This window comes from Argopecten irradians, chromosome 9 (assembly GCF_041381155.1).
Source record: "Argopecten irradians isolate NY chromosome 9, Ai_NY, whole genome shotgun sequence".
NCBI lineage: Eukaryota > Metazoa > Mollusca > Bivalvia > Pectinida > Pectinidae > Argopecten > Argopecten irradians.
The window spans coordinates 43,584,634-43,607,376 of NC_091142.1; the positions used below are offsets into that span (position 1 = coordinate 43,584,634).

Below are 22,743 nucleotides of genomic sequence, written 5' to 3' on the forward strand. Positions count from 1 at the left end.
CAGGTACATAGAGAATTGACTTACTTGTGCTGTATATTACTAGAGAATGACATTACAACTATTCTACAGGACAGGTATCTGTGTTCTAGGATCATTGACTGTATGTGTATCATACTAGGACTAAGCTTTGTATAGACATATTACTTACTTGCTGGACAGGTATATCTAGATTAATATTTTGGTATGTTTATAGAACAGGTATCATGCTGTGTATTCTAGAGAATGACTTACTGTATCTCATATGTACAGAGAATATAGGAAGGTATTACAGGTACTAGAGAATCAATTATCACATACAGGACAGGTATCATACAGGAAAGGTATCATATACAGGTTTGTTTGTACAGGTATCATACAATAGGTATCTTACTGACAGGTATCATACAGGACTTACTTGTGAGCCTGTACAAATATCATTATAGAGTACAATCAATGACAGCATGTACAAATTATACTTTTTATGTGTACATTAAAACAAATCATATATCTCAGGATCATGTAAACAAATATCATTTGTGTCATATGAGGACAGGTATCAAATATCATTAGGACAGGTATCATAGGATCTCAGGACAGGTATCATACATGACAGGTATCATAAGGAATTATCATTGGTATATCATTCATATAGGACTAATAATACAAATATCATATGTGTACAAAACAATATCATACAGGACTTATCATTGTGACAGGTATCATAAAGGACATGTATATCATATAGGACAGGTATCATAACATATCAGGACTGTACAGGACAGGTAATATCACTTGACATCATGTGTACAGGTACAAGAGAATCAACTGATACAGGAGGCCTGTATATCATTATGTGTACAAAGGTATCATACAGGACAGGTATCATACAGGACAGGTATCATAAGGACAGGTATCATATAGGACAGTAAACAAATATCATTATGTGTACAAAACAAATCAGGTGATCAGGCCTGTACAGGACAGGTATCATATAGGTACATGTATCATACAGGAAGGTATCATATACAGGTAAACATATATCATTATAGTGACAAAAGGTGATTACAGGACAGGTATCATACAGGACAGGTATCATACAGGACAGGTATCATATAGGACAGGGTATCATACAGGTATTGGACAGGTATACAGGACAGGTATTCATATAGGAAGGACAGGTATCATACTAGGACAGGTATCATATAGGTAACAGGAAGGTACATACAGGACAGGACAGGTATCATACAGGACAGGTATCATACAGGACAGGTATCATATAGGACAGGTATCTAGAAATAGATAGACATTATCATATAGGACATATCATATAGGACAGGTATCATATAGGACATGTATCATCTAGGATCATTGACTTTAGGTGCTGTATATAACAGGATCATGTATCATATAGGACAGGTATTACTTTTGTATAATAGGACATGTATCATCTGGACAGGTATCAGGAATTCAGGTATCATACAGGACATATCATAGGAGGACAGGTATACATACAGGACAGGTATCATACGACAGGTATCATACATATTGACATTTAGGTATCATAGGTACAGTATCAGGTATCATTATAGGACAGGTATCATACAGGACAGGTATCATACAGGACAGGTATCATATAGGACAGGACAGGTATCATATATACATACTAGGGTATCATACAGGACAATGTATGCATATCATATGTAGGAGGTAGCTTTTTACAGGACAGGTATCATATAGGACAGGTATACATATATGTACTGTATCATACAGGACAGCTGTATTCATATAGGACAGGTATCATATAGGACAGGTATCATCAGGTATCATATAGGACAGGTACAGGACATATAGGACAGGTACTTCACTTGGTATCATATAGGACAGGTATCATATATCTATATTTCATTGTAGGAGACAGTATCATATAGGACAGGTTTCATACAGGACATGTATCATATATAGGAGTTTGACAGGTATCATATAGGACATGTATCATACAGGATTGTAGGGTTTAGCTTTCATACAGGACAGTGTATCATACAGGATGTATATATAGGATCAGGTATCATCATGACAGGTATCATACAGGACAGTACATTAGGACATACAGGTAGGTATCATATAGGATAGGTATCATACAATGTACTTCATCTGCTGACAGTATCATTGACAGGTATCATATTAGGACAGGTTTACATTACAGGACAGGTATCATAACTAGGACATCATCAGGACAGGTATCATGACAGGACAGTATCATTAGGACAGGTATCATATAGGACTGATATCATATCTGACATTTTACTTACATCCTACAATGTACAGGGTATCATATAGGACAGGTAAGTTTTACTTACAGTCCATAATGTACAGGTTCCTCTGCTGACATCATATAGGACAGGTATCATACCTCCAAGGACAGGTATCATCTAGGACACATATAGGACAGCTTTATCACATACATGACAGCTACATCATTGATAGGACTTTTGTAGGACAGGTATATATTACAGGTATCAATGTACTTCTCTGCTGACATCATGTAGGAGGAAGCTTTATACATAGTGACAGGTACTTATCTGCTGACATCATCCATCTGACAGGTATACACCTCCAAGGACAGGTATCCTCTGCTGACAGGTATCATAGGAGTTTGAAGCTTTACTTAGGACAGGTATCCTATAGGACAGGTATCATGTAGGACTTGAAGCTTTCATACAGGACAGGTATCATATATGGACATCATTGTAGGAGTTTGAAGCTTTACTTACACCTCCAATGTACTTCCTCTGCTGACATCATCAGTAGGAGTCATTGAAGCTTTACTTACACCTCCAATGTACTTATCTCTGACTGGTATCATAGGAGACAGGTTCATACAGGACAGGTTTGAAGTTAGGACAGGTACATATAGGACTTCTTAGGACCTCATACAGGACAGGTACATATAGGACAGGTATTATATGTTTCATACAGGACATGGTATTCTCTGCTGACATCATCGTAGGAGTTTGAAGTTTTACTTACACCTCCAATGTACTTATCAGGACATCATTGTACAGTTTGAATCATTTAGGACAGGACATGTACTTCTCTGCTGTACATCATTAGGTAGGCTTGAAGCTTTACTTACACCTCCAATGTACTTCTCCTGCTGACAGGTATCATATAGGAGTTTGAAGCTTTACATACAGGACATGTATCCTCTAAGCTGACATATCATATAGTAGGAGTTTGAAGCTTTACTTACACCTATCAATGTACTTCCTCTGCTGACATCATTGTAGGATCAGGAAGCTTTTACTTACACCATATCATGTACTTTATCTTCATCCAGAGATTTATCATTAGGACAGGTATAATCATATAGGACTCTGTGACATCTATAGGAGTTTGAAGTATCACTTACACCTCCAATGTACTTCCTCTGCTGACATCATCATACAGTTTGACAGGTATCATATAGGACATGTACTTATCTACTGACATCTACAGGGTTTGAAGTTTTACTTACAGGACAATGTACTTCCTCTGCTGACAGGTATCTGTAGGAGTTTGTATCAACTTTACTTACCTCCATACTAGGACTGCTGGTATCATGTACTTTTTGAAGCTTTACTTACACCTCCAATGTACTTCCTCTGCTGACATCATCGTAGGACAGAAGCTTTTACTTACACCTCCATGGTATCATCTGCTGACATCATTGTAGAGTTTGAAGCTTTACTTACACTCCAATGTACTTCCTCTGCTGACATCATTGGGTAGGATGAAGCTTTACTTACTCCAATGTACTTCATGACATATGTAGGACAGTTATCTTCAATGTACTTCCTCTGGACATCATTGTAGGAGTTTGAAGTTTTACTTACCTCCAATGTACTTCCAGCTGACATCATATAGGGAGTTTTGAATACATATAACAGGTACTTCCTCTGCTGACATCATGTAGGAGGAAGTACACCTTTGGCTGACATCATTAGGAGTTTGAAGTTTTTACTTACACCTCCAATGTACTTCCTCTGCTGACATACATTGTAGGAGTTTGAAGCTTTACTTACACCTAATGTACTTCCTCTGCTGACATCATTGTAGGAGTTTGAAGCTTCTTTACTTACACCTCCAATGTACTTCCTCTGCTGACATCATTGTAGGACTTTTGGACTATTGACTCTTCATTAGGACATGTACTTCATACAGGACATATTTGTAGGTGTTTGGAAGCTTTACTTACACCTCCAAGTACTTCCTCTGCTGACATCCACGTTGGAGTTTGAAGTTTTACTTTACACTTGCAATGTAACTTCCTCTACTGACATCATTGTAGGAGTTTGAAGTTTTTATTATACCATCCACAATGTGACTTCCTCTGCTGACATCATTGTAGGAGCTTGAAGCGTAACCTTACTGTACTGAACTCCCAATGTACTATTCTCTGACATCATTGTCGTAGGAGCTTGAATGCTTTACTTACACCGCCAATGTACTTCCTCTGCTGACAACATTGTGAAGCATTGTAACGTACAACCTCCAATGTACTTCCTCTGCTGACATCATTGAGGGGAGTTTTTTTTTTTACTTTACCCCTCCAAGTACTGTTCCATCTGCTGACAACATCAGTGTAGGAGTTTACTTACTTACACCTCTCCAATGTACTTCCTCTGCTGACATCATTGTAGGAGCTTGAAGCTTTACTTACACCTCCAATGTACTTCCTCTGCTGACATCATGTAGGAGTTTGAAGCTTTACTTTACACCTCCAATGTAACTTCCTCTGGCTGACATCATTGTAGGAGTTTGAAGCTTTACTTACACCTCCAATGTACTCCTCTGCTGACATCATTGTAGGAGTTTGAAGCTTTACTTACACTCCAATGTACTTCCTCTGCTGACATCATTGTAGGAGTTTGAAGTTTTTACTTACACCTCCAATGTACTTCCTCTGCTGACATCATTGTAGGAGTTATTTTGAAGCTTTACTTACACCTCCAATGTACTTCCTCTGCTGAACATCATGTAGGAGTTTGAAGCTTTACTTACACCTCCAATGTACTCTCCTCTGCTGACATCATTGTAGGAGTTTGAAGCTTTTACTTACACCTCCAATGTACTTCCTCTGCTGACATCATCGTAGGAGTTTTGAAAGCTTTACTTACACCTCCAATGTACTTCCTCTGCTGACATCATTTTGTAGGAAGTTTGTAGAAGCTTTACTTACACCTCCAATGTACTTCCTCTGCTGACATCATCGTAGGAGTTTGAAGCTTTACTTACACCTCCGCCCAATGTACTTCCTCTGCTGACATCATTTGTAGGAGTTTGAAGCTTTACTTACACCTCCAATGTACTTCTCCTCTGCCTGACATCATAAGTAGGAGTTTGAAGCATTTACTTACACCCTCCAATGTACTTCCTCTGCTAGACACTCATCGTAGGAGTTTGAAGCTTTACTTACACCTCCAATGTACTTCCTCTGCTGACATCATGTAGGAAGTTGAAGCTTTTACTTACACCTCCAATGTACTTCCTCTGCTGACATCATTGTAGGAGTTTGAAGTTTTACTTACACCTCCAATGTACTTCCTCTGCTGACATCATCATGTAGGATTTGAGTAGATAGAGTTTTGAAGCTTTACTTACACCTCTCCAATGTACTTCCTCTGCTGACATCATTGTAGGAGTTTGAAGCTTTTACTTACACCTCCCAATGTACTTCCTCTGCTGACATCATTGTAGGAGTTTGAAGCTTTACTTACACCTCCAATGTACTTCCTCTGCTGACATTCATTGTAGGAGTTTGAAGCTTTTACTTACACCTCCAATGTACTTCCTCTGCTGACATCATCGTAGGAGCTTGAAGCTTTACTTACACCTCCAATGTACTTCCTCTGCTGACATCATTGTAGGAGTTTGAAGCTTTACTTACACCTCCAATGTACTTCCTCTGCTGACATCATTGTAGGAGTTTGAAGCTTTACTTACACCTCCAATGTACTTCCTCTGCTGACATAACATCGTAGGAGTTTGAAGCTTTTACTTACACCTCCAATGTACTTCTCTCTGCTGACATCATGTAGGAGTTTGAAGCTTTACTTACACACTCCAATGTACTTCCTCTGCTGACATCATCGTAGGAGTTTGAAGCTTTACTTACACCTCCAATGTACTTCCTCTGCTGACATCATTGTAGGAGTTTGAAGCTTTACTTACACCTCCAATGTACTTCCTCTGCTGACATCATCGTAGGAGATGTTTGAAGTTTTACTTACACCTCCAATGTACTTCCTCTGCTGACCATCCAGGAGTTTGAAGTTTTTACTTACACCTCCAATGTACTTCCTCTGCTGACATCATTGTAGGAGTTTGAAGCTTTACTTACACCTCCAATGTGTACTTCCTCTGCTGACATCATCGTAGGAGTTTGAAGCTTTACTTACACTCCAATGTACTTCCTCTGCTGACATCATTGTAGGAGCTTGAAGCTTTACTTACACCTCCAATGTACTTCCTCTGCTGACATCATCGTAGGAGTTTGAAGCTATTTACTTACACCTCCAATGTACTTCCTCTGCTGACATCATTGTAGGAGTTTGAAGCTTTACTTACACCTCCAATGTACTTCCTCTGCTGACATCATCGTAGGAGTTTGAAGCTTTACTTACACCTCCAATGTACTTCCTCTGCTGACATCATCGTAGGAGTTTGAAGCTTTACTTACACCTCCAATGTACTTCCTCTGCTGACATCATTGTAGGAGTTTGAAGCTTTACTTACACCTCCAATGTACTTCCTCTGCTGACATCATCGTAGGAGTTTGAAGCTTTACTTACACCTCCAATGTACTTCCTCTGCTGACATCATTGTAGGAGTTTGAAGCTTTACTTACACCTCCAATGTACTTCCTCTGCTGACATCATCGTAGGAGTTTGAAGCTTTACTTACACCTCCAATGTACTTCCTCTGCTGACATCATCGTAGGAGTTTGAAGCTTTACTTACACCTCCAATGTACTTCCTCTGCTGACATCATCGTAGGAGTTTGAAGTTTTACTTACACCTCCAATGTACTTCCTCTGCTGACATCATTGTAGGAGTTTGAAGCTTTACTTACACCTCCAATGTACTTCCTCTGCTGACATCATCGTAGGAGTTTGAAGCTTTACTTACACCTCCAATGTACTTCCTCTGCTGACATCATTGTAGGAGTTTGAAGCTTTACTTACACCTCCAATGTACTTCCTCTGCTGACATCATCGTAGGAGTTTGAAGCTTTACTTACACCTCCAATGTACTTCCTCTGCTGACATCATCGTAGGAGTTTGAAGCTTTACTTCACCTCCAATGTACTTCCTCTGCTGACATCATTGTAGGAGTTTGAAGCTTTACTTACACCTCCAATGTACTTCCTCTGCTGACATCATTGTAGGAGTTTGAAGCTTTACTTACACCTCCAATGTACTTCCTCTGCTGACATCATTGTAGGAGTTTGAAGCTTTACTTACACCTCCAATGTACTTCCTCTGCTGACATCATTGTAGGAGTTTGAAAGCTTTTACTTACACCTCCAATGTACTTCCTCTGCTGACATCATCGTAGGAGCTTGAAGCTTTACTTACACCTCCAATGTACTTCCTCTGCTGACATCATTGTAGGAGTTTGAAGCTTTTCTTACACCTCCAATGTACTTCCTCTGCTGACATCATTGTAGGAGCTTGAAGCTTTACTTACACCTCCAATGTACTTCCTCTGCTGACATCATTGTAGGAGTTTGAAGCTTTACTTACACCTCCAATGTACTTCCTCTGCTGACATCATTGTAGGAGTTTGAAGTTTTACTTACACCTCCAATGTACTTCCTCTGCTGACATCATTGTAGGAGTTTGAAGCTTTACTTACACCTCCAATGTACTTCCTCTGCTGACATCATTGTAGGAGTTTGAAGTTTTACTTACACCTCCAATGTACTTCCTCTGCTGACATCATCGTAGGAGTTTGAAGCTTTACTTACACCTCCAATGTACTTCCTCTGCTGACATCATGTAGGAGTTTGAAGTTTTACTTACACCTCCAATGTACTTCCTCTGCTGACATCATCGTAGGAGTTTGAAGTTTACTTACACCTCCAATGTACTTCCTCTGCTGACATCATTGTAGGAGTTTGAAGCTTTACTTACACCTCCAATGTACTTCCTCTGCTGACATCATCGTAGGAGTTTGAAGCTTTACTTACACCTCCAATGTACTTCCTCTGCTGACATCATTGTAGGAGTTTGAAGTTTTACTTACACCTCCAATGTACTTCCTCTGCTGACATCATTGTAGGAGTTTGAAGCTTTACTTACACCTCCAATGTACTTCCTCTGCTGACATCATTGTAGGAGTTTGAAGCTTTACTTACACCTCCAATGTACTTCCTCTGCTGACATCATTCGTAGGAGTTTGAAGCTTTACTTACACCTCCAATGTACTTCCTCTGCTGACATCATTGTAGGAGTTTGAAGTTTTACTTACACCTCCAATGTACTTCCTCTGCTGACATCATTGTAGGAGTTTGAAGCTTTACTTACACCTCCAATGTACTTCCTCTGCTGACATCATTGTAGGAGTTGAAGCTTTACTTACACCTCCAATGTACTTCCTCTGCTGACATCATTGTAGGAGTTTGAAGCTTTACTTACACCTCCAATGTACTTCCTCTGCTGACATCATTGTAGGAGCTTGAAGCTTTACTTACACCTCCAATGTACTTCCTCTGCTGACATCATTGTAGGAGCTTGAAGCATTTTACTTACACCCCAATGTACTTCCTCTGCTGACATCATTGTAGGACTTGAAGATTGACATTCTTTACTTACACCTCCAATGTACTTCCTCTGCTGACATCATTGTAGGAGTTTGAAGCTTTTCTTACACCTCCAATGTACTTCCTCTGCTGACATCATTGTAGGAGTTTGAATCTTTACTTACACCTCCAATGTACTTCCTCTGCTGACATCATTGTAGGAGTTTGAAGCTTTTCTTACACCTCCAATGTACTTCCTCTGCTGACATCATTGTAGGAGCTTGAAGCTTTACTTACACCTCCAATGTACTTCCTCTGCTGACATCATTGTAGGAGTTTGAAGCTTTACTTACACCTCCAATGTACTTCCTCTGCTGACATCATTGTAGGAGTTTGAAGCTTTACTTACACCTCCAATGTACTTCCTCTGCTGACATCATTGTAGGAGTTTGAAGCTTTACTTACACCTCCAATGTACTTCCTCTGCTGACATCATTGTAGGAGTTTGAAGCTTTTCTTACACCTCCAATGTACTTCCTCTGCTGACATCATTGTAGGAGCTTGAAGATTGACATTCTTTACTTACACCTCCAATGTACTTCCTCTGCTGACATCATTGTAGGAGTTTGAAGCTTTTACTTACACCTCCAATGTACTTCCTCTGCTGACATCATTGTAGGAGTTTGAAGCTTTTCTTACACCTCCAATGTACTTCCTCTGCTGACATCATTGTAGGAGTTTGAAGCTTTACTTACACCTCCAATGTACTTCCTCTGCTGACATCATTGTAGGAGTTTGAAGCTTTACTTACACCTCCAATGTACTTCCTCTGCTGACATCATCGTAGGAGTTTGAAGTTTTACTTACACCTCCAATGTACTTCCTCTGCTGACATCATTGTAGGAGTTTGAAGCTTTTCTTACACCTCCAATGTACTTCCTCTGCTGACATCATTGTAGGAGCTTGAAGCTTTACTTACACCTCCAATGTACTTCCTCTGCTGACATCATCGTAGGAGTTTGAAGTTTTACTTACACCTCCAATGTACTTCCTCTGCTGACATCATTGTAGGAGTTTGAAGTTTTACTTACACCTCCAATGTACTTCCTCTGCTGACATCATTGTAGGAGTTTGAAGTTTTACTTACACCTCCAATGTACTTCCTCTGCTGACATCATTGTAGGAGCTTGAAGCTTTACTTACACCTCCAATGTACTTCCTCTGCTGATATCATTGTAGGAGTTTGAAGCTTTTCTTACACCTCCAATGTACTTCCTCTGCTGACATCATTGTAGGAGCTTGAAGCTTTACTTACACCTCCAATGTACTTCCTCTGCTGACATCATTGTAGGAGCTTGAAGCTTTACTTACACCTCCAATGTACTTCCTCTGCTGACATCATTGTAGGAGCTTGAAGATTGACATTCTTTACTTACACCCCCAATGTACTTCCTCTGCTGACATCATTGTAGGAGTTTGAAGATTGACATTCTTTACTTACACCTCCAATGTACTTCCTCTGCTGACATCATTGTAGATTGAGATTGACAGCTTTACTTACACCTCCAATGTACTTCCTCTGCTGACATCATTGTAGGAGTTTGAAGTTACTTTACTTACACCTCCAATGTACTTCCTCTGCTGACATCATTGTAGGAGTTTGAAGCTTTACTTACACCTCCAATGTACTTCCTCTGCTGACATCATTGTAGGAGTTTGAAGCTTTTCTTACACCTCCAATGTACTTCCTCTGCTGACATCATTGTAGGAGTTTGAAGCTTTTCTTACACCTCCAATGTACTTCCTCTGCTGACATCATTGTAGGAGCTTGAAGCTTTACTTACACCTCCAATGTACTTCCTCTGCTGACATCATCATTGGAGCTTGAAGCTTTAATTACACCTCCAATGTACTTCCTCTGCTGACATCATCGTAGGAGTTTGAAGCTTTACTTACACCTCCAATGTACTTCCTCTGCTGACATCATTGTAGGAGTTTGAAGCTTTTCTTACACCTCCAATGTACTTCCTCTGCTGACATCATCGTAGGAGTTTGAAGTTTTACTTACATCTCTAATGTACTACCTCTGCTGATATCATTGTAGAGGTTTGAAGATTGACATTCTTTACTCACACCTCCAATGTACTTCCTCTGCTGACATCATTGTAGGAGCTTGAAGCTTTTCTTACACCTCCAATGTACTTCCTCTGCTGACATCATTGTAGGAGCTTGAAGCTTTACTTACACCTCCAATGTACTTCCTCTGCTGACATCATTGTAGGCGTTTGAAGTTTTACTTACACCCCCAATGTACTTCCTCTGCTGACATCATTGTAGTAGCTTGAAGCTTTTCTTACACCTCCAATGTACTTCCTCTGCTGTCATCATTGTAGGAGCTTGAAGTTTTACTTACACCTCCAATGTACTTCCTCTGCTGACATCGTTGTAGGAGTTTGAAGTTTTACTTACACCCCCAATGTACTTCCTCTGCTGACATCATTGTAGGAGTTTGAAGCTTTTCTTACACCTTCAATGTACTTCCTCTGCTGACATTGTTGTAGGAGTTTGAAGCTTTACTTACATCTCCAATGTACTTCCTCTGCTGACATCATCGTAGGAGTTTGAAGCTTTACTTACACCTCCAATGTACTTCCTCTGCTGTCATCATTGTAGGAGTTTGAAGCTTAACTTACACCTCCAATGTACTTCCTCTGCTGTCATCATTGTAGGTGTTTGAAGCTTTACTTACACCTTCAATGTACTTCCTCTGCTGACATCGTTGTAGGAGTTTGAAGCTTTACTTACACCTCCAATGTACTTCCTCTGCTGTCATCATTGTAGGAGTTTGAAGCTTTACTTACACCTCCAATGTACTTCCTCTGCTGACATCATTGTAGGAGTTTGAAGCTTTACTTACACCTTCAATGTACTTCCTCTGCTGACATCATTGTAGGAGTTTGAAGCTTTACTTACACCTCCAATGTACTTCCTCTGCTGACATCATCGTAGGAGCTTAAAGATTGACATGCTTTACTTACAAACATGATCATGGTTTATCTTATCAGGAACCCAATATATATTGAACATTTTTAACTACATGTACATGATATGTATACACGTATATGTACACATTTGTATGTAACATCCTACCTTTTATGTCGATGCGTCCAAATGGATCAATCCAAATCGGATTGCCTTCCTTATCAAATCCACAATGCCCTCCAGTCAAATATTTGTCTATAATTTCTGGAATTTTAAAACTTTCTAAAATTGTGTCTGCTCCAGTTTTCTTCCTCCAGCTGGCATGCTGCAATATAAGTTAAGGACATTCTTTAATATCTACAACTGGATGATGTATTAATTCACCAGTGTTTACATATTGATATTCTGTAATACTTTGATATTTGTATACCTCCACACATACTGGTTTGTAGATAATTTGTTATAGCTATGAAATATTGTTTTACAGTGTGTTTCAGTATAGCCTGAAGCTCAGTTAGTTCACTTCACAGTCACATGAATTATCAAGAAATAACAGGATTTTATAAGGAAACTTACATTTCTCAACATTTCTTCTGACTTCTTAAGGTCAAAATTGCGTGCTAAATGGAAACAAAAGATGACATTTAATTGCAACTTGTTCATCATCCAAATTTTAATTAATCAGCTTTTAACTACCTCCAAACAGGTGATATTTTTTCAAACATATGATGATAAAAATGAACTGTAGTGTTCCAAGGTATGTATTCAGGGCTTTTAATATTTAGTTTTTGTTCAGTCTTATTAAATATCATTCTTCTGCATCTCCGAAATGGTCCAAATAAACTTATGGTAATATCTTCTTAATAGATTGAAAAATGTCTTTTATTTTTTGATATAATGTAGACTAGAATCACAAATGGAACAAAAAAATATAAAACACTTCTTAACAAGAGGCCCAGAGGGCCTGTATCGCTCACCTGGTTTTTTGTTAGTAATTATCACAAGACTCTGACAATTAGAAAAATAAGCAAAATTGACTCCAAAAGTTTAATTTTGAATCACAACCATACAATGATGCTATTGATACCATACAAATATGCTATCCAATACATAGGTTCAGAGACAAAGTAATTTATATGAAAGTAGTAGCCTAATTGACCTTTTTGACCTCGCATCTATTGCCGTCTAAGGCCCTCGGGGTGAGCCCTATCATTTGTACAATTTCAAATCCCAACCCTATAAGGATGCTACCATTGCATTATAAGTGCTCTTCCATTCTTAGTTGCAGAGAAGAAGTCGTTTTTATGGAAATAGCTAAATTAACCCCTTTTGACCCCACCCTTCAGGCCCCCGGGGGGTCAGCCCCATCATTTGCAAAATTTTGAATCCAAACTCTATAAGGATGTAACCATTACATTATGAGCGTAATCCCATGTTAAGTTGCAGAGAAAAAGTCATTTATATGGAAATTGACTACTTTTGACCCCGCCCCTAAGGCCCCCGGGGGTCAGCCCTATCATTTGCACAATTTGGAATCCCCACCCTATAAGGATGCTACCATTGCATTATGGGTGCTATACCATGCTTAGTTGCAGAGAAGAAGTCATTTATATGGAAATAGCCAAATTGACCCCTTTTGACCCCATCCCTCAGGCCCCCGGGAGGTCAGCCCCATCATTTGTACAATTTTGAATCCCCACCCTATAAGGATGCTACCATTGCATTATGGGTGCTATCCCATGCTTGGTTCCAGAGAAGAAGTCGTTTATATGGAAATAGCCAAATTGACCCCTTTTGACCCCGCCCCTCAGGCCCCCTGGGGGTCAGCCCCATCATTTGTACAATTTTGAATCCCCACCCTATAAGGATGCTACCATTGCATTATGGGTGCTATCCCATGCTTGGTTTCAGAGAAGAAGTCGTTTATATGGAAATAGCCAAATTGACCCCTTTTGGCCCCACCCCACAGGCCCCCGGGGGATCAGCCCCATCATTTGTACAATTTTCAGTTAGTAGCCCATAAGGATGCTACCAGTCAAATTTTGTTGAAATCCGACCAGCGGTTATGGAGAAGAAGTTGATTGTTGACGGACGATGGACGCCGGACGCCGGACGCCGGACGCCGGACGCTGCGGTATCCCATAAGCTCACCTCGGTCCTATGGACCAGGTGAGCTAATAAAACATCAACTTCTGGTTGGAAAAAGAGTCATAGTTCAAAAGTGCCAATATTCAGTTGTTTATACTTTAAATAAGTGTTATAAATGCAATTAAAAAGAGCTAGAAAATGTAGTCCGAAGTTGGCAGCCAATATTGGAATCTAAACAGGTTGGAGATGACCAATGGGAGTCACTGTAAATGAAGGTAGGGTGTGCCAACATAAATGATAATCTACTGCTATAGAATGAAGCCATCAAAGCTACTTGAGTTATTTACAATTTGCCAGTCTTTTTTCAGTATACATTATCAAAATTACTCTGATGTCTTTCTTTCACCAGTAAGACGAAACCACTGAACAAATGAGGTCTAGTGTCCTAAATGTTTTATTGATAAGATATGTAAATATTCTGAAGATGATACCCATGATGTGTTTGCCTTTGCAGATACAGCAACAGGGATATACCTCTAAAGCAGGCCTAAATTACATCTGAACCAGGCCTATGTTATCACTGAAACCAGGCATACATCAACTCTGAGCTAGGTCTACATTACTACTGAACCAGGTCCATATCATCTCTTAACCAGGCCTACATTACCTCTGAACCAGGTCTATATTACCTCTGAACCAGGCCTACATTACCTCTGAACAAGGCCTACATGTACATTACCTCTGAACCAGGCCTACATGTACATTACCTTTGAACCAGGGGTACATAAGCTCTGAAACAGGCCTATGAACCAGGTCTATATTACATCTGAACCAGGTCTACATTACCTCTGAACCAGGCCTACATTACATCTGAACCAGGCCTACATTACCTCTGAACCAGGTCTGCATTACCACTGAACCAGGTCTGTAATACCTATGAACCAGGTCTATATTACACCTGAACCAGACCTACATCACCTCTGAACAAGACCTTCATAACCTCTAAACCAGGCCTACATTACCTCTGAACCAGGTCTATATTATTCTGAACTAGGTCTATATTACCTCTGCACCAGGCCTATATTACCTCTGAACCAGGTGTACATTACCTCTGAACCAGGTCTACATTATCACTGAACCAGGTCTATATTACCTCTGAACCAGGCCTTTATTACCTCTGAACCAGGCCTACATTACCTCTGAACCAGGTCTACATTACCTCTAAACCAGGTCTACATTACCTCTGAACCAGGTCTACATTATCACTGAACCAGGTCTATATTACCTCTGAACCAGGCCTTTATTACCTCTGAACCAGGCCTACATTACCTCTGAACCAGGTCTACCTTACCTCTAAACCAGGTCTATATTACCTCTGAACCAGACCTACATTACCTCTGAACGATACCTACATTACCTCTGAACCAGGTCTACATTATCACTGAACCAGGTCTATATTACCTCTGAACCAGGCCTACATTACCTCTGAACCAGGCCTATATTACCTCTGAACCAGGCCTACATTACCTCTGAACCAGGTCTATATTACCTCTGAACCAGGTCTATATTACCTCTACACCAGATCTATATTATCACTGAACCAGGTCTATATTACCTCTGAACCAGGCCTACATTACCTCTGAACCAGGCCTACATTACCTCTGAACCAGGTTATATTACCTCTGAACCAGGTCTATTATATTACCTCTGAACCAGGCCTACATTACCTCTGAACCAGGTCTATATTACCTCTGAACCAGGCCTACATTACCTCTGAACCAGGTCTATATTACCTCTGAACCAGGCCTACATTACCTCTGAACCAGGTCTATATTACCTCTGAACCAGGTCTATATTACCTTGTAACCAGGTCTAGATTGCCTCTGAACCAGGCCTACATTACCTCTGAACCAGACCTACATTACTTCTGAACCAGGCCTATATTACCTCTGAACCAGGCCTACATTACCTCTGAACCAGGTCTATATTACCTCTGAACCAGGTTATATTACCTCTGAACCAGGTCTATTATATTACCTCTGAACCAGGTCTATATTACCTCTGAACCAGGTCTATATTACCTCTGAACAAGGCCTACATTACCTCTGAACCAGGTCTATATTACCTCTGAACCAGGCCTACATTACCTCTGAACCAGGTCTATATTACCTCTGAACCAGGCCTACATTACCTCTGAATCAGGTCTATTTTACCTCTGAACCAGGCCTACATTACCTCTGAACCAGGTCTATATTACCTCTGAACCAGGTCTTTAATACCTCAGAACCAGGAATTTATTATCTTTGAACCAGGCCTATATTACCTCCTAATCAGGTGTACATAATTATCTCTGAACCAGGCCTATATTATCTCTGAACCAGGTGTACATTACCTCTAAACCAGGCCTATATTATCCCGAATCAGGTGTACATAATTACCTCTGAACCAGGCCTATATTATCTCTGAACCAGGTGTATATTACCTCTAAACCAGGCCTATATTATCCTGAATCAGGTGTACATAATTACCTCTGAACCAGGCCTATATTATCTCTGAATCAGGTGTACATTAACTCTGAACCCGGCCTATATTATCCTGAATCAGGTGTACATAATTACCTCTGAACCAGGCCTATATTATATCTGAACCAGGTGTACATTAACTCTGAACCCGGCCTATATTATCCTGAATCAGGTGTACATAATTACCTCTGAACCAGGCCTATATTATCTCTGAACTAGGTGTACATTACCTCTAAACCAGGCCTATATTATCTCTGAATCAAGTGTTCATTACCTCTGAGCCAGCGGAGCAGGTAGTAATCATCATGACTAGGTTTTAGGAGATCTTTGACATTGTCTTTGAACTGTGAAAATATAAAGGATTCATACATTATTGACATATCTTCGAAAATGTTAAAAGTAGTGTTGTCCTGTTGTTTGATTATAATTGATGTCCAATCGAAGAGACAACGATTTCATTTAATCGATTATGATGTATTAACATTGGTGATCGGTATTGAAGTTTGTTATTTGTGAAGCTATTTGTATTTTGCTTTTTGGTCAAGAATTTTGTTAATAGTTCTTTCAATAGCTAACATATTAAAGGGACAATTCACTCAGGCTAATTCTTTTAAATATCCAACAAGCAAAATATAGCATAAATGTATTGTTCTACATTTCTTATGAAACATATAACATAAGATATTGACAAATTCCACGTCGTTGTAATTACAAATCATTGATCAATACGATTATGCAGGTACAATATGTACGCTGTACCAATATCCGAGCCAAAGTCACGCAAGTTAAACAAATGAACTACATAACCACTGTGGAGGTGATATTATACTTTTTTAGGCAAAACAATTCACCTAATAAGGTAAACACACTTCTGTCAGAGCGATTTGAGCAGTTCTAGATAAAAGTAGCATAACTCTACGAGCAAGGGACTGGGTTCGGCATACAAGATATTCGACCACAATGTGTAATGGCGGACAGCGAGTGAGTTTGAACATTGCACACGCATTTCACCACCATGGGATTTTCTGACAAATTACAGTAAAACCGACTGATCTAATTTCCATTAGAACTGGGGGTTTTCCGATATATATAGAAATTTTAATGTTTTCGTAGAATGAATTGTCCCTTTAAGCGCAACTGAAAACATGAAAAGGTTTCTTTTTTTAAAAACCCCAAAAAAACCTGTTAAAGGTATGTCCAAATATGAGAATTTTTATAAGTGATATTAAAGGACCACTACCTTTCCGAAGTGAAATTTAAAGGTTTCTTAAAAACATTAATAAAAAAAGAAAATACATATCGATGGCCTCAGATTAGGTAATAACACCAAACATATGCATGATTTCCTGCGTAATATATGATAACTGTGGAGATTCGTTTCGCAGTTTTGCCGTCTGGCGCAGTGATATTCAACTATTGCGCGGTATTTAGGATGACGGCGGGAAACATAAGACAACCCGCGCTATGAAAATTAACATTTTATCTATTCCAGTTTTTTTTCCAGAATATGATGAGAAATGAAGAATTAACGGTAAGGAAATAACTTTTGCGACTCTACAAAATTATTGATCTCGTTTTACATTCCCATTTTAAAAATTAAAGCCGTTTCGGAAAGGTAGTGGGCCTTTAATAAATTCATGCTATTTTATCTGATCATTGATGATAGAATCTTAACTGATTCTCAACACTAGTTAAAAGACAGGGGTGTTAAAGGAAACCGTGAAAACAAATTCATTTTGATTTAAATCAAAAGATAAGAAAAGATCACTAATCTTAGACAAATGTGGTTCAATGAAATTTGAACATGGTAAATGTTTAAAATAATCTTACAGACAATAGACAAAACAAGAGGCCCAAGGGCCTTAACGGTCATCTGACTACCTTGGAAATAATCATATGGGAAATTAATTAGATATAGTGTCATGGAATCCATCTTCGATTTGGGATCAACCAGAGATATAACAACAATTTGTCAGGACCATGTCAGGATCATTTCATGCAAGTTTCAGACAAATCCTACCACAAGAACTTGAGAAGAAGTTCAAAATGGGTTTTCAAGATGGCGGCTATTGCGGCCATCTTGGATTTCGGATCGACCCAAAAAATAACAAACACTTTGTTGGGACCATCATGTCAGGATCATTTCATGCAAGTTTCAGCCAAATTGCACCAGTAGAACTTGAGAAGAAGTTCAAAATGTGTTTTCAAAATGGCAGCTGTGGTGGCCATCTTGGATTTCTGATCGACCCAAAAAATAACAAACACTTTGTCGGGACCATGTCAGGATCATTTCATGCAAGTTTCAGCCAAATCGCACCAGTAGAACTTGAGAAGAAGTTCAAAATGTGTTTTCAAGATGGATTTCGGATCGACTCGAGAAATAACAACATTTTGTCAGGACCATGTCAAGATCATTTCATGCAAGTTTCAGCCAAATCGCACCGGTAGAACTTGAGAAGAAGTTCAAAATGTGTTTTCAAAATGGCGGCTGTTGCGGCCATCTTGGATTTCGGATCGACCCGAAATATAACAACACTTTGTCAAGACCATGTCAGGATCATTTCATACAAGTTTCAGCTAAATCGCACTGTTAGAACTTGAGAAGAAGTTCAAAATGTGAAAAGTTACGCATGGCGGACGGCACACGGCGGATGGCGCACAACGATAGACGAAACATACATGATGACTATAGGTCATCCTGACCAGGGATCAATCTGGGTTTTGGGGGAACTACCCTTTTTCAAAATAGGGGGAACATTTGGCGAAATATAGGGGAATTTGAAACTTCTTACTTTATTCCAAAATTATATTCAATTTGACGAAAAAGTACTGTAAAACATTTAATTTTATTTTAGGTTTAGTAAAGCAAGATTTTAAGCTCAATAATGAAATTTTTTAGTTTATCATAAAATATGCAGTAGCTGTTTGACAAACATGAAGAAATTTTCAAACAAAAGTCTAAAAAAAAAAAATGAAAAATAAGTCACAGGGGAAATTGTGTTACAAAAACGGTCCTTTTTTAGCTTCAAATGGGGAATTTTTAAATCTTCAGGGGAATTTTAGGCCAGAGGGGAATTCATTCCTTGAGGGGAAATTAACCCATAAACGGTAATAAATCAGAGCTAGATTGATCCCTGCTGACCCTTGGGGTCAGATGACCTAAAAACGATGTTGTTATACCAGTGCTTCCATTAAGATGCATACATGAGTAATATACCCATTGAAAACCTGTCAGTTACCCCTAAAATCTGTATGAACGTGTACAAACTTCCCCAATAATACTGTTATTACTCAACCCAATTAGTATGAGCGTTTACATCCAGAAATAAAATCAGAGGAAATTTAGTAAAATCAGGTTAATTCCAGTTACTTTTATGAGTCTACATAATCTGTGCCTTTGTTTCAGATAGATATTTGCACATTTGCTAGCTTATCATTTATTACATTACTTTATAGTACGTTTACACTTTACCCACATAACTTTAATAGAAATTTTTACCACAATAAGTGGTGTTATTCAACTCTCATGGTATCAAATAAACACTGCAGCTGTTGATTAACAATTTGTTTATACCACACGTATTCTGATTGGCTGACAATGTGAACTTTGACCGAACTTGTTTTTCTTTGGTGCCACGTCATCATTTGTCAACGTCAACAATAATCGAATGACGTCATACTATGTTGTGATTGCTGCTTGACGTCCAAACTGGTGATGGAAAGCGTATGCGTCGTGGTCATTGTGTCAAAATATGTGACGTTTTCATACATGTTAAATTGACCTTTTGTACTAATAATACATCTAGATGGCCAAGAATTTCACTGATTAGTTTCGTAGATTTAACGTGTATGAAACGAACTTGATCTTGATGGTAATGGCTTGATGATTATCTGGTGGGAAATAGACAGTTCCTTGTCGTGCGATTGTGCGAATGCTTTTACATGTATACATGAAGTCTGACACCGAGTTTTATTTTCTGGAAGCAACTATGAAGATTTGAACTCAACAAGACGTTAAATTTAATCCTAAACATGTTATTAAAGATGCAATTAGAAGAATTTGATACAGGTTTCTTATCAAACGATGACTTTCAAATACTAATTAGTGTCTTTTTGCTGATGAAAATATTATTACACCTCATTTACACGTTACCATATCCCCGCCGTATTTCTATCGGCTAAAAATGAATATGATTGTGGTAGAAAAAGGTCACGCTACTCATGGTTGTTGAATATGGAATTTATTCCACACTCGTAAGTTATTTTTTAAAAGTTACAAAAGACACTCGCTAAAAATTGTGTCTTTTGTAACTTTTAAAAAATTAACTCACTTCTGTGGAATAAATTCAATCTCCAACAACCGCTCATTGTGTAACCTCTATATCTCTGTTAATTCTAAGTTTTGGGTTCGCACATAAGTCAAAGTTGTACCCCTCTCTTTCAGAAGTGCATGTAGAATTACCCATCCATCAAAATCAAAAAATTATCTGGAGCACAGGTTATAGAACTCTGTTTTGTTGTGCTCCGGAAGTTAACACAGTTTCTCGCCAAATTTGGATCAGCTGTTATATTATTCAATGAATTCCAGAACTGTTCCAACCGTATGTATACAAATGTAGAGACAAATAGATAATAAGTATCTTATTACGATTTAAGTATTGTTATAAAAAACCTGTAAATATAAGAAATGTAAAAATGGTTCAGTTTTGTTGTTCACTGGTGTTTGAACGGCTTTTTTCATTTTAAACATGTCAAAATATGCTAATAAAGTATATTAATATACCTATGAATAATATGAAATACCAATTATTTCTTAATTGATTCTAAGATTAATAACAAATAAAATGAGAAGACTGGATTTCTGGAGTTCATTCTTTCTGATGTTTGAATCTGCTTTGGAGAAGTGTATACATACAAAAATGTATACGGCCATGTTATAAATATGGTCAGACACACCATTTTAGTTGTTATAACACTTTTACGAGGTCACAGGTAGTTTTAACGTAATTATTTATAAATAACATCACATGATTGTCTCAGTAGACAAAAATGTCACATATAGACGAAATTATTTTTATTAATAAAAGTCATGTGATAAATAGAATCTTACACTCGTGACTAGAATAATATGAAATTTATCAAACACTTAATAATTTGAAATATATGCCACTTGCCTAAAGGCTCGTAGTGTAAAAGAACAGGGAAAATACACATTCCTGTCGAGTGCCCCGACCAGGAATTGAACCCTGGTCTCAGGTGTGGAAATCTATGGCTCTACCGACTGAGCCAAAAAAGCATGCTCCGTCAGCAAAAAGAATGTTGAAAAAAAATTATGTTGTAAACCATGCAGAGACAGGACTAAATTGAAGTAAAGATGAGTGATAATGATTGATAATGATTCTGAAACTTTTGATGAAAATCAAACAAATATTGAACATCAATAGGTGGGTCCCATCTAGTCAAACAAGCTGAAGTTAGCCGACATTGTAATGTCGTTTCTGAGAACGTCATGTGACTACCGTAACAAGGTAACGTCTGTCCGAACCCTTCCGAAAACAGGTCATGAACTTTCCGACTTCTGTTCGGCAATACCCATAACTTCTATGGCGACCAAATGCAAAGGCATGTTTACAAGTATCAACTTTTAACAACTTCTGTACCAAAGTTATAATTATTAAGAAATCATTATAAATATTCTTTGATATTACTTAATTTCAACTACATCCACAAATACTAACAATATCGGGGTCAAATCTAACTTGACTTTTTGTTGATAGTTACTTATAGTGTGGCTTTAACCACCTTCCTTGGGTTATTTAGTTGGGCGCCAATGTAGAAGAACAGGAAAAATACACATTCCTGTCGAGAGCCCCGACCAGAAATCGAACCCGGGTCTCCAGTATGGAAATCTACGGCTCTACTGACTGAGTTAACGAAGCATGAATAAATAGTGTGTGCGTTCCTGATGGATTTATTGTGAACTATACTACGTGGATGTTTATGTGAATAAAATATGTGAATTTTTAAGTGATGTTGTCTAGTTTTCCCTGTCATAGTCACCTTCCATCACAGACTTATGATATACAATAGCGTCTCATCATAGCCTAAGTACTTTCATATTTTGGAAAAACGCTATAACTATTTACAAACCACACCGACCCGCTGCTTTTATAGTAGCATATATATATATATGCAAAATATTGAACTTATTTGATAAATTTCATTTTACATAGCCTCTTATGTAAGATCCTTTTTTCCCAACACATAATGACATTCATTCTATATACTAATTAAAATCTGTTGAGTGAAAAAAAAAATTGTTTTGTTTCTAACTGTTATGTACCTCTACAGTACAGTAGACTACCGTTTTTTTTATTGAGTCAAACTCAAG

The 22,743-nt window shown here is 38.4% G+C and overlaps 1 protein-coding gene across 1 annotated transcript in view; it reads right to left on the reverse strand.

Moving 5' to 3' along the window:
- The window catches only part of LOC138330790 (SEC14-like protein 3), a 43,521-nt gene that overhangs the window by 18,650 nt on the left and 2,128 nt on the right, over positions 1 to 22,743 (reverse strand). The window contains exons 2-4 of the mRNA XM_069278309.1: positions 16,627 to 16,696; positions 12,319 to 12,362; positions 11,911 to 12,067 (exon numbers count right to left, since the gene is read on the reverse strand). Coding sequence (XP_069134410.1) covers positions 11,911 to 12,067; positions 12,319 to 12,362; positions 16,627 to 16,696 — 271 coding nt within the window. The remainder of the gene's footprint in view (positions 1 to 11,910; positions 12,068 to 12,318; positions 12,363 to 16,626; positions 16,697 to 22,743) is intronic.